This window comes from Kogia breviceps, chromosome 17 (genome assembly GCF_026419965.1).
Source record: "Kogia breviceps isolate mKogBre1 chromosome 17, mKogBre1 haplotype 1, whole genome shotgun sequence".
NCBI lineage: Eukaryota > Metazoa > Chordata > Mammalia > Artiodactyla > Physeteridae > Kogia > Kogia breviceps.
Window position 1 is genome coordinate 46,149,428 of NC_081326.1, and position 14,087 is coordinate 46,163,514.

At 43.1% G+C, this 14,087-nt stretch overlaps 1 protein-coding gene across 3 annotated transcripts in view; it reads left to right on the forward strand.

The window, feature by feature from the left end:
* The window catches only part of BAALC (BAALC binder of MAP3K1 and KLF4), an 85,072-nt gene that overhangs the window by 18,445 nt on the left and 52,540 nt on the right, over positions 1–14,087 (forward strand). Inside the window, exon 2 of one of the 3 annotated variants that reach the window (XM_059043144.2) lies at positions 8,640–8,929. The exons of the other annotated variants lie outside the window; for them this stretch is intronic. Within the exon in view, the coding sequence (XP_058899127.1) occupies positions 8,640–8,698 (59 nt within the window). The 3' untranslated portion in view covers positions 8,699–8,929. Of the gene's footprint in view, positions 1–8,639; positions 8,930–14,087 lie in introns of those variants that run through there. 3 annotated transcript variants of the gene reach the window in all.

A 14,087-nucleotide genomic window follows, 5' to 3' on the forward strand; every position in this document is an offset into this window, starting at 1 on the left:
CACAGTGATTGGAGGGAACTGAGAGAGGGGGATAGTAGGAGAGGATGTGTGTAGGGATGGAATAGTAGTAGCACCCTGTGGGTGATGGGCAGGAGTGTGGACTTCGTTCCCAGGCAGAGTGGGAAGCAGGGCTGGCATTACCCCCATGGAGGCTCTGAGCCTCTCGTTTACTTCTGACCTTTCCTTTCTTCAGTCATTCCTCACACTCCTGCCAGGATCTTTCTGGAGCACGGATGTGATCCTGTCACTCAGACCCCCAAATGTTTCATGAGCCCTGTTTCCCACTGGACAAATGATGAAACTTTTCAGCATGGCCTTCTAGGCCCTTGGGCCTCTGGCTTGAACCTTCTATCCCTACCAGCTCCACAATCTTGACCCTCACTGCTTCCTAGGCTTGCCCTTTCCTTTCTTCGTTATGTCTTTAGTCTTGGTTGCTCAGATGGAACATTTTACCTTCACATTTGCTCATCGCACAAATCCAGCCCCAAAGCCACGCCCTCTGCAAAACCTCCTAACCACCCTAGGTTCTCCCCAGGTAGAACCAATCTCTGTCTCCCTACTTCCCTATTTTTCTTCTTTTTCTTCTCATCATTATTTCCACTGCTCTCTGGTCAGCCTTGGGTGCATGTGCACAGGTCCGTCCTTCTGCAGGAATGAGGGCTTCCTGGGGGCAGCAATTTTGTCCTGCTCATTGTCTGAGAAATAGGAGCTCCATTAATGTTCCCTGAGATTGACAAGATAGGCAAACACCAGTTTGTTACTCTATCTTGCATTTGAAGAAGATGTTGGGCTGTTGTTTGGCTGTAACACAGTGGGGTTTCGGGCACGGCTCCACGGGCATTTAGCTGTGTGGTTGCACGGTCACATAACTGTGCTGCAGTGGCCTCATGACTGCTTCACTACATGACCACATAACTTCATGATCTCATGGCTGTGCAGTTGTTTAGCTGCATGAGTATATGGAAGCATAGCTATCCGGCCACAATTTACACAGCTGCCTGGCTGGCCAGCCACTTTGCCATGTGGCTGTGTGGCTGCATGGCCATGTGGTTCCATTGCTTTGACAGAAAAATTTCCCTTTGCTTTTCTGTGAATTGCATCAAGATTTCTGCCAACATTCTGAGGTTGGTTGGGTTTTCCATAGGGAAGCCACCGGCATTTGGGGTGGGGCTGCTGCATGCAGTCATAACCATTAAGCATCCCTTGACCCTGCCACCAGATTGCAGTATGGTTCTCATCATCAAGACAACCCAAAACGTCCCCGTGCCTTTCCATACTCCCCCTCTCCACACCTGTTAAGACCGCTAGATCATGAGGACAGGGGAGTAAGGTGAAGAAAAAGTTACAAAGCAATTGTACTCATCAGAAAAAGCTTAGAGCTGAAAGGGATCCACATAATCATTATGCACAAGTCCTGAAGTCTTTATGAGATAATCAAGACCTGCGAGCTTAAGGGCCTTGCCTGAAGTCCCACAGCTTGTCAGCCACGGGACCCAAACTAGAGAGCATTTTTAAAATCTGTGATCTGTAAAATAGGGATTTACTTTTTTTGTTTTGGCCGTGCTGTGCGGGATCTTAGTTCCCCAACCAGGGATCGAACCTGGGCTCCCATCAGTGGAAGCACAGAGTCCTAACCACTGGTCTGCCAGGGAAGTCCCTACTTGTTTTTATATAACAAATACTTGTGTATTTTACTTACTTTGGGCCAGATACTGTTCTAACCACTTAACAAAACTCACTGAATATTTGTAGCAACCCTATGAGGTCATGTTACACCCACTTTGCAGATGAGGCCCCACAGCACTTACTTTCTTTATGTCACTTTTAAAAATAATACGACGCACCCCCAGAATGTCATGGGGAGGATCGAGTGGTGTAATAGATGTCAAAGACTCAGCTCTCAGTAGCTCTCAGTAAACGCTAGCCATCATTCATTATGGCTTCCCTCCTCTAGGTTATACAATTTCATGTCCTTCCCTCCTCTAGGTTATACAATTTCAGCTTCAGAGGTCCTGGTTCTAACTGCCGTCTGAGTAGGGCCGCCATTGTTTTTTCCCTGAAATGACACACATTGTGGGTACAGGACGCATATATCTTGGGAGAGGAGGTCATCTTTTCACAAGTTCCTTTAGGGACCCAGAATTTAAACTTCTGCCACTCCATGTCATGCTTGGTTCTTAGAATCCACTTGCTTCTGTAATTACAGAAGCACTTGTTTCCACCAGTCTCTGCTCCTGAAACGCTCAGGGATACCCTGTGGTTGTTTTTGTTCAGAGAGTGAGAGAACAAGAGGCGAGGGAGGCACATAAAAAAGGAGGTAGAAAGTACATATTCATCACTGAAGAGAGAGCCCTGCTTTCCCAGACTGCTTGTTTCAGGCCTCAGGAATACTTTCTTTGTTGCCAGGGACCTCCTTGAATCAGGGCTTGAGATGAAGATGTTGTCACAGGGCAGCACCTGAAGACAGATTCCATGTTTTGGAACATGGGCAGGACACTGGCAAGCAGGTTCTCCCGTAGCCAGCAGGTTGGGGAGAGGGAGCTAGTGATTCATTGTTATCCAGAAAGATCCAATTTTATTTTTTAAATCTCCAGAGTGGTTTATTCAGATAAATATATTTGAATGTGTCTCTGGCTTGTTGAATTCGTTCAAACCCAATGAACACATGAACCATTAAGGAGGTGCTTGGGCATCTTTGAAAGCCTGGTAATAATCCTCTTAAGAGAAAATCATATCTGTTTAATCTCTTTCTCTGTGTGTAATGCTGAATACAGCATCTAAAGTGGATTTATACTCCACAATGCCCAAAGTGACTTAGCTTACTACAGTCACAGATACATTAGGGTGCTTACATCCAAATGGACTCTGAAAATACATGTCTTACAGGTTAATTCGAATGGTTGGTTCATAAGACAAATCGAGAATCTAGTTCTGGATGAAATGTAATCCTTTTGCCTTTATGAATCACTTGACTCCACAATTATGCCTCAAATGATGTCATGAATATTTATTTATTTTGTTACCTAAGTTTTAATGTTCTTTGGTGCAGGTTTTGCTATTGGGATGATATAGAAATAGACATTACTGAAGGGCTTGAGACTGAGGCGGACCAAATATTGACATCCTCCTGGTCATCGAAGTGTCCCTACTTTTTACCCTAAAAAATGAATGAATGAATTTGTTCAACAGTTATTTAGGAAGCCCTGACAAAGTGCAAGCCATGGTCCTAAGCACTCGGGATAGATCTATGAAGAGCCCTTGTGGAGTTTACAGTCAGAGCAACTCTGTCCATAGAACTTCCTGTGATGATGGAAGGTTCTATGTCTGCATTGTCCGATACAGTAGCGACAGCTGTGGGTCATTTGGAATGGGGCTAGTGCAGCTGAAGTTTTTATATTCTTTAATGTCAACTTAAATTTACATAGCTCATTGTAGCTAGTGGCTGTTGTATTGGAAAACACAGGTAGAAGAAGAGGTAGGTTAACTGTTTCACACAGCTAATGAATTACAATCATTGTAAGTGCTACAGGAGAAGCCAGGTACGATGGGAAAATAAAACTCAGAAATGTAACCTAATCTAAGGGTCGGCTAAGACTCCTCTGAGATATCGTGTTAAAAACTGAAGAGGGCTTGGGATTCACCAGGTTTGGGTTGACATGGGAACATTTCTAGCGAATGGAACAGCATGTGCAAAGGCCTGGGGCAGGCCTCCAGCCAGTGCAGCGCAGTTGGAGCATCCTGAGTGAGAGGAGCAGGCAGGGCTGGATCACACAGAACCCTGTCCGCCGTAATAAGGATCTGAGATGTCACCCGAACAGCAGTGAGAAGCCTTGGAATTGCTATGACCAGGAGAGTAACTTGATCCAATTACGTTTTAAAATTTTAAAAATGTTTTTCAGTTATCCATGCGCATACTTCAGAGTCAATCATTTCTGTAAGGCTTGTTATGAAAATCAACAGCCCCCTGTTACAACTTCCTAGTTTTTCAATTCCCAAGGGGACATTATTTTCACCTCTTTCAGCTGATTCTCTTGGTATTTACTTGTCTCTAAATAATATGCAGATCTTGTCTTGATGTTTGTTTAAGGCCTGATCTGTTAATTATCCACATGGAAGGTGAGGATTTCTCTCATTCACCCCCGCCTGCACCACTCCTAATATAGTTGTACATAGTTTGGTTAGATCAGTGTTCATTGTTTCTACTGGTACATTTTGTTAACACTGTTTACAGCTGAACCATGTAATATACTGTAATTACTTCTCCTTTCACACAATTTTCTTTTTTTTGCTGCGCTAAGAATTTTTTTTTTTTTAATTTGAACTCATCACTAATTCACATTAAACTGTCCTCCGGTTGTGCAAATCTCCTTTCAACATGTTCAAGCACATTAGGAATTCTTTCAGTTTTTTTCTTTTTGAAGAAATTGCCCTTGGAGCTTTCTGACCTGCCACAGTCCTGGGCTAGTTGCTCTCCAGGCGAGTGGCACAGCTTTTGGTTCAGAATCTGCCTTCAACATTAATCTGAGGATCCCCTTGGCCTCTCTTTTGTGTTGAATTCCTGGATCCTGTGTCTTCCTTCTTGGTTGGTTCTTTTATTTTGGCCCAGAACATCTTCAAGTACCTTCCTATGTGGGAGGTAACTTTTTTTTAAATTAATTGATTTATTTTTATTGAAGTATAGTTGACTTACAGAGAGGTAATGTTTTTTGAGACCTTGCATTTCAAACATCTCTTTGTGCCTTCTCTATTTAATTGACAGCTTGGCTAGATATAAAAGTCTAGGATGGAAATCACATTCCTCAGGTTCTGAAGTTGCTGTTGAGAAATCTGATGTCATTCTGATTTGTGATCATTCGTATGAAACTTGGCATCCTCCCCCACCCCTAGCCTCCCCACCCTGCCCCCATCCCCCTGCATACTCTTTCCTACCTCCTGCGAGACTTTAAAAAAAATCTGGAACCTAAGCGCTTTCAATTATGGAAACATTTTCTCAAGTTATTTTTTCTCATAGACTGGCGCTCTATTTTTCTTATCTTTTCTTTCCTAGTTTACATCTCTTTGGGGTTTTTCTGTTTTGTTTTATTTTTCCATTGGGTTTTTAAAATTTTTTATACAATTTTTAAAGGATACAGTCATTTACAGTCATTACAAAATATTGACTAAATTACCCACATTGCTCAATACATCCTTGCAGCCTATCTTACATCCAACAGTTTGTACCTCCCATTCCCCCAACCTGATATTCCACCCCCAGTGGTAACCACTAGTTTGTTCTCTATATCTGTGAGTCTGTTTCTTTTTTGTTATATTTACTAGCTAGATGTAATTTTTAGATTCCACATATAAGTGATATCATACAATATTTGTCTTTCTCTGTCTGACTTATTTCACACAGCATGATGCCCTCCAAGTCTATTCCTGTTGCTACAAATGGCAAAATTTCATTCTTTTTTATGGCTGAGTAGCATTCCATTGTGTGTGTATATATATATATATATATATATATATATATATATATATACCACAGCTTCTTTATCCATTCATCTGTCGATGGACACTTAGGTTGCTTCCATGTCTTAGCTATTGTAAATAGTGCTGCTGTGAAAGTTGGGGTGCATGTATCTTTTTGAATTAGTGTTTTTGTTTTTTTCAGATATATACCCAGGAGTGGAATTGCTGGGTCATATGGTAGTTCTATTTTTAGTTTTTTGAGAAACCTCCATACAGTTTTCCACAGTGGCTGCACCAATTGACATTCCCACCAACAGTGTACGGTGGTTTCCTTTTCCCCAGATCGTTGCCAATATTTGTCATTTGTGTTATTTCTTTTTTTTTTTTTTTTTTTTTTTTTTTTGCTGTATGCGGGCCTCTCACTGTTGTGGCCTCTCCCGTTGCGGAGCACAGGCTCCGGACGCGCAGGCTCAGCGGCCACGGCTCACGGGCCCAGCCGCTCCGCGGCACGTGGGATCTTCCCAGACCGGGGCACGAACCCGCATCCCCTGCATCGGCAGGCGGACTCTCAACCACTGCGCCACCAGGGAAGCCCTCATTTGTGTTATTTCTGATGATAGGCATTCTGACAGGTGTAGAAGAGATATCTCATTGTAGTTTTAATTTATATTTCCCTGATGATTAATGATGCTGAGAATCTTTTCATATGCCTGTTTGCCATTACATTTCCTCTTTGGAAAAATGTCCATTCAGGTCTTCTGCCCATTTTTAACTGGGTGTTTTTTATATTGAGCTGTATGAGCTGTTTGTATATTATGGAAAGTAATCCCTCTCAGTCATATCATGTGCAAAAATCTTCTCCCCTTTAGTAGGCTGTCTTTTCTTTTTGTCAGTGGTTTCCTTTGCTGTGCAAAAGCGTTTAAGTTTAATTAGGTCCCGTTTGTTTACTTTTGCTTTTATTTCCTTTACTTTAGGAGAGGGACCCCAAAAAATATTGCTGCGATTTATGTCAAAGAGTGTTCTGCCTATGTTTTTCTCTAGGAATTTTATAGTATCCAGTCTTACATTTAGGTCTTTAATCCGTTTTGAGTCTATTTTGTTTATGGTGTTAGAGGACAAAAACAGACGCATAGATCAGTGGAACAGGATAGGAAGCCCAGAAATAAACCCACGCACTTACGGTCAATTAATTTACGACAAAGGAGGTAAGAATATACAACGGAGAAAAGACAGTCTCTTCAATAAGTGGTGCTGGGAAAACTGGACAGCTACATGTGAAAGAATGAGATTAGAAGATTCTCTTTGTTTTTTTGCTCTACTTTTTGGGAGATTTCCTCAACATTATCTTCCTACTGTTCTGTGGAATTTTCATTTTTCCTACCTTATTTTTAATTTCTAAAACCTCTCGGTTTTCTGAATGTTCTTTTTTTGTAGCACCCATTCTCATTTTTTACATGCAGTAGCTTTTTGGTGATGGTGTTTTTTGTTGTGTTTTTTTTTTTTTTTTTTTGCGGTACGCGGGCCTCTCACTGTTGTGGCCTCTCCCGTTGCGGAGCACAGGCTCCGGACGCACAGGCTCAGCGGCCATGGCTCACGGGCCCAGCTGCTCTGCCGCATGTGGGATCTTCCCGGACCGGGGCACGAACCCGTGTCCCCTGCATTGGCAGGCGGACTCTCAACCACTGCACCACCAGGGAAGCCCTTGGTGATGATTTTATTTTATTTTATTATTTTTTTTAGAGACGGGGTCTCGCTATGTTGCCCAGGCTGGAGTGCAGTGGCTATTCACAGGCGCGATCCCACTACTGATCAGCACGGGAGTTTTGACCTGCTCCGTTTCCGACCTGGGCCGGTTCACCCCTCCTTAGGCAACCTGGCGGTCCCCCGCTCCCGGGAGGTCACCATATTGATGCCGAACTTAATGCGGACACCCGATCGGCATAGCGCACTACAGCCCAGAACTCCTGGGCTCAAGCGATCCTCCTGCCTCAGCCTCCCAAGTAGCTGGGACTACAGGCGCGCGCCACCACGCCCGGCCCTTGGTGATGATTTTAATTAGGTTGTTTCCCCCACTGTCTTCGTTTCTTCCCATTTATTTTTCCCTTGTTTGTTTTTCTGCCTGTTGTTCATTTGGAAGTTTTCAGCCCTTGGCTGTTTGCTCATATATAAGGAGAGACCACTGAGATTTTGGAAGCTCCATGCACAAAGTTGGGGCTTGAAGTCTGTCCTTTTCACTGTGGAGTATCTGGCTGGGTCATTCCATTGAGGAACTCCTGATGTTTGTATTTTTAAGCCTTTTTGAAAAAGGAGCGGGTGATCAGATTCCACTGGGCAGATTCTTCCAATTTCCTGCATGGAGGGTATCTGCCTGTTTGAGTTGGGGAAGAAGTCCGGTGTCTCACGCTCCCTATTTTCAGTTTAATAGCCCTGACCGCCATTGTTCTAAGTGATCCTCAGTCCAGACATTTTCACCAGAAAATAACACTACAAGCTCCTTCAGGCTGGAGAAGGGTCAGTCATTCAGATCTACTATGTTGGGGAGAGAACCTGGGATTCTAACTGCTTCTTAACCTGATTTCCCACAAATTCCTTCTCTCCCACTTCCAAAAGTCTCCCTTGTCCCTAATTCCTGTCTCTAATTAAAGGGTATGAACCATGTTCATGCTTTTCAGCTTTCCCATCTTCTGCTTAGGATTCATCTTTCTTAGATGGCTAAGCCAGTAACCACACGCTCATCTGCTTTCCAGCTTCCAAAATTTTGTATTATGTTTTCTCTCCTCTTCTCTTCATCCTTGTGGGTTTATTCCATTAAAACAACACCCCTTACATTTGTTTTAGTGGAACTTGGGAGTAGAATAGAGCTAACTGCAATTGCAATTATAAAATTTTCCATTTAAAAATTGGAGTTCAATGAGCCTGCTTAAAAAAAAATAAAACCTTGGTTATAGTAGAGAAAAGGAATTTGATGGTTCTGGCGGTTTTATATTGGATGAGGTAGTGGATAGAATTGTGTCTCCCGGAAAGATATGTTCAAGTCCTAACCACTGCCTGCCCCCTCCCCACCCAGTGACCCTAACCTCTGGATTTGATCTTATGTGGTAATAGAGTCTTTGCAGGTGTAGTCAAGTTAAGATGATGTTATACTGGATTAAGGTAAACCCTAACCCAATGACTAATGTCTTTACAAGAAGGAAATTTGGACACAGACACAAAGAGAACACCATGTGAAGACAGAGGCAGAGGTTAGAGTGATGCATTTACCAACCAAGGAACACCAAGAATTGCCAGCAGCCACCAGAAGCCAGGAGAAAGGCATAGAACAGACTCTCTCTCAGCGCCTCCAGAAAGAACCAACTCTGCCAACATCTTCATTTCAGACTTCCAGCCTCCAGAACTGTGAGGAAATAAATTTCTGTTATTTTAAGCCACCCAGTTTGTGGTACTTTGTTAACGGCAGCCCCCAGAAACTAACACAGATGAATATTATGTAACTTAGTGTTCTTAGAAATGAAATGTCCTTTGAGAAACAGAAGGTGATTTTCCCTGAAACAGGAATTTGTTTACACCATTTGTTATCTGGAAGTTTCACTTAACATATGTCTTAATTTTTCTTGAACACTATAAAATTGTCATTATGTAGCACCCCAGTTTGGGTTCTGTCTCAACTTTGCTGCCACTGCTTTGTCTTGGAATTGTTACCCAGGATTCTTTTAAGTGTGAATGACTAGGCTTTCCTTTAAATCCATTTTTGCTGTCCTTACTCTCTCTTTGGACTTCTGCTCTGCTTCTGTCCCTGTTCTAACCCCTGCCCCTGTCCTTGTCTGCTTCTGCATCTGCATGGGACAGTGTACAGTTCCAGCAGACTTTTCTAGACTGCCTTTAAAATAATTATCTGGGGACTTCCCTGGTGGCGCTGTGGTTAAGAATCTGCTAGCCAATGCAGGGGACACAGGCTCGAGCCCTGGTCCGGGAAGATCCCACATGCCGCAGAGCAACTAAGCCTATGTGTCACAACTACTGAACCTGCGCTCTAGAGCCCACGAGCCACAACTACTGAGCCTGTGTGCCACAACTACTGAGCCTGCGCTCTAGAGCCCACGAGCCACAACTGCTGAAGCCCACACGCCTAGAGCCCATGCTCCACAACAAGAGAAGCCACCGCAATGAGAAACCCATGCACCGCAACGAAGAGTAGCCCTTACTCGCCACAACTAGAGAAAGCCTGCGCACAGCAACAAAGACCCAATGTGGCCAAAAATAATAAAAATAAATAGATAAATTTTTTTAAATTGAGAAAAATTGCCCCCCCCAATTGACAGAAAGCTATTATGAATTCAGTAATGCTTTTAAATTAATTTCCTTTTTTGAGTTCACCTACATTTGGAAAACAGTAGTTAACATGTGAGACATAGCATTTTTTCAAGCTATAGGCAATGCTTAATATTTACTTGAATTTTTAGACTTTACCATGACCCACCTGGGCAGTGGTTCCCAAATATGGTGTATGGACCAGTATCAGTCCTGACCAAGTTATCATTGGCTTGCAGCAAAACGAGAAACAGAGCCAGTTTAGTGAGATTTTCACAGTGTCACCGAAGTGTTAGCCCTACAAGGGTAGGGGCCATGTCTTCTTCATATGGTCACTGCTGTATCCTTAGCCCCTAGTACAGTGTCTGCCACATAGTAAATGTTCACTGTTTATTGAACAAATGAAAAAATTAGTCAATTGAAAAGACAGTTCTTTATTCTGATATTTGTTAGTGTGATGGTATATAGTAGTTTGATTTTTTTCAAGCTTTATTTAGCAAAATAAAAAGTCCAAAACCCTGTTTTGTTTGCTGTATCAATTATGCTTAGGTTTAATTGTGAAGAAGAAAACTGAAAAGTAGTGATTTAAAACAAGATGAATGTTTATTTCCCTCCAGGGCCAGTATGGCAGCTCTTAAGACTTTAGGCTAAGACTTAAGGCTTCCTCTAGCTCACTGCTCTGCCATGAGCTTACTGCCTTGCCGTGCTCAGGTGGCCTTTAAACTTATGGTCCAGGCATAACATTCACATTCCAGATATCAAGATAGGGGAAGAGAAAGGAGAAGAACCTGCCTCCTTCCTTTAAGGAAACTTCCTGGTAGTATCCTATATCACTTATATCTTATTGGCCAGAACTTAGTCACATGACCACATCTAGCTGCAAGGGAAGCTGGGAAAAGTCTTTTAGCTGAGTGGCAACATGCCAAGCTAAAAACCAAGGTTCTGTTACTAAGGCAAAAGCAAAGGATTAACATTAGATGGCAGCTAGCAGTCTGGCCATGATTCCTCCAATTTTTTCAGATCATTTTAAAAATATGGGAACCACTGCTGAAGGAGGCTTCCCCACTTCCATCTGCATGCATGCAATTATACAGGACAGAGCCAGTCAGAATGTGGCAGACTGTTTTACCCTCTTCAGTTACTCATTTTTCTCATCATACAGCACACTGGGGGTTTCATCCCTGTGACCCAGCATTGGGAACCTCTGCCCTATGCTGTCACAGCTCCAAAGAAGTTGAGATGGGAGGGGCTGGTGAGGATGGTTCAATCTCTGCTTATGATTGGTTTCCTTCCAGTCTTTTCCAACTGTGGGCTTTCAATTCCTAGGCTACCAATTGGCTGGGTTTTTATATTGCTTAAGTCATGATCCAGGAAGTTTTTCATTATGCCTCAGTTTAAATCAATATTTCAAAGGAAGAATTGTGGATCAAAAACTTTTGTTTTTTGAGGGTGGAGGCTCTGGGACCCTGTCCTCCCTTTCTACTGACTACTGTCCCTTTGCTAGGCTTGAATGAGTTTGAGCTGATAAGTACTGGTTTCTTTTCCCCATGTGTTTCCAAGCCTTGTGTGGGAAGAAAGTTTAGACAAAATATTCTTTTTACTCATTTTACAAAGGTTTTCCTTTGGGTTTCTGTTGTTCAGATGGATAGTCCTCAAAGTCTAGAAATAAGATGGTGGGGATATTTGGATCTCAGAATTTCAGTTTCTTTTGATAGCCACCCATCCCATACAAAATTCCCCACCTCCTCAACAACCTGTGTTCCTCTGGAACGTGAGTTTCTGGTTTTTACTCTGCATACAGCTGCCTAATATTCCCATAAAGTGAGTAGGGCAAAGGTGATACTTGGAGTCACGGAGTCCAGAGTTCTAATCCTGACTTTGTCTCTTACTAGATTAAGACTCTGGGAAAGTTACTTGAACTTTCTGAGCCCTGGTTTTCTTATCTGTTGTCCTGGGATAATAAGAGCACTTATCTAGTAGGATAGTTGTGGGTATTAAATGAGAGAACATACCGTAACTAAAATTTATTGAGAATTTATTATGTGCCACACAGTATTCCAAGTGCTTTGTATGTATTAACTTGTTGAATTCTCCATGAACTTTTTGAAATAGGAGCTATTATTGTTCCCATTTTTCAGAAGAAGAAACTGAATCACAGAGAAGAGAAGTAGCTTTCTTATGGTCATTCTGTGTTCCTGGCACATAGAGTGATGGTTTTCATTAGTATACTCGATGGTGGAGAAATTAGGAACCATCTGGTCTACCATTGTCATCAGAGCTCAGCCTGGAGCTGCTACTTAGTAGGGTAATTTTGTAATGGCAAAGGAATATGTCAAAGTGTATTTCTCAAAATGTTAAAACCTTAATTCTCATACAAATAGTGAGCATTAGTAAGGGTCACAGCAGGATGAAAGCCAGGCCGAAAGAGAATATGCGGGTGTGGTTACTAAAAGGGCAACAGGGATCCTTGTGGTGATGAAACTGATCTGTATCTTGACTGTGGTGACGGCTACATGAACCTACATATGTGTGAAACTGAATGGGACTAAATACAGATGCACAAATGAATACAAGCACAGCTGGGGAAATCTGAGTAAGATGGATGGATTGTACCCATGTCAGCACCCTGGATGGGATCTTGTATATAGTTCTGTGTGAAACTGGTAAAGGACACACAGAGCTCTCTGCATTATTTCTTACAACTGTATGTGAATCTACACAAATAAAAATTTTAATTTAAAAAAACAAAATATAGCTCAGAAAAAAATGAGACACTTTTTTTTAATAGGCAGTGGAAAGAAGGAAGCTGAAATAAAGTTACTAAATTAAATATAAAACTCGTTATATCCTATGGGGCAAAAAAGAAAAAAAACCCACAGTCTTTGGGGTTATCCTCTCTAGCAAGTGAAAAGAAACACATTATCAGTTCCCAGAATTATAAAATATTTGGGTCATGACCAAATGCGCGAACAAAGTTGCATACTCTAGAACAGGGTTTCTCAACCTCAACACTATTGACATTTTGGGCCTGGAAAATTCTTTCTTGTGGGAGGCTGTCCGGTGCATTGTAGGACGTTTAGCAGCATCCCTGACCTCTACCCACTAGATGCCAGTAACTGCCCCCCACTTGACAACCAAAACGTCTCCAGATGTCTTTAGCGGGTAACGTCATCCTGGTTAAGAACCACAGTATTAGACTCTCAGGGTCCATGGAGCCCGAAGACCTTTAGGTGAGCTTGTTAGGAAGTGTTCCTAGCAGAGATGACATTTATCATCTCTTCCAGCTTTTGGGTAATTGTTCTTCACAAATAAAACTATCAATTACAGGGTCACTGTGCTGGACGGAAGCACAGTGAGCTCTACCAAGAGTCACAGACTTTTAGCAGAACAGGCGCCTCTCAGACATTCCCTAGGTCTGGTCCAACCTCCTCATTTTCCAGCTGTGAGTGGAGATGGCTTCTCTAAAGGCAGACAGCTAGTTCCTGGCAGAGCGCATTCAGTTAAGCTGTCTCTTGTTCCAAAATGGATTTGAGCCAGTCACCGTGGAGTCATTACAGCTTTGTGAGCATCAGTTATGTGCTGATGTACTGGAAATGGTACCGAGGTGGATGGGGGTAGTCGACGGTCATGGTGGCCTTAGGGTCTCAGGGCTTAGGGATGTATAATGAGGACTAGAATTCCCAGTTCCTGATCAAGGAGGGGTGGCTGGAGCCCCGAGTTGTTGCTCCCGGCCAGAGAGAATGCGAGGCCCAGGCCAGGTCCTGGGATTCCTGGCAGCCCAAGAGGGAATGATAAGAGAAGGGGATGCGGAAATGGGGAGCTGTGAAGAACAAGGGAGAGAAAGGAACAGATTTATAGCCAAGAGATAAGGGCGAAGGTAGGACAGAGTGGGCCAGTGGGAGGAACACAGTTCCAAGATGGAGAACGGAAGACAGTGGAGCCCAAGGCAGAGGAAGCAACCGCACAGTGTTCAGAACCCAGCAGTGCCAGTGGCTCGTTGTTACTAGTCATTATCGGTCCTTAGGGAGCTGACTGCACGGGAACCTGAATCCGGGTCTTCCAGGCTGCCTGCACCAGGGCTCATGCGCTTGGCCACGGGGAAGATATGGCCTCTGGAACTGGGGTTTGAATGCTAACCTCCAAAAAATCCTGGCAGAATCCAGGCCTGGCTGGCACAGGGTCTGCTTCCAAGATAGTTTAGATGCAGGGTGTCAACCTCACCACAGTAGCAGTTCAAGGAAGAGGCTTCCAACTTCAGCATCCTTCAAGATCTTCCGTCCTTCCTCGTGACTCACTACAGGGTCCAGAGAGAGGTAAACTAGAAAGTA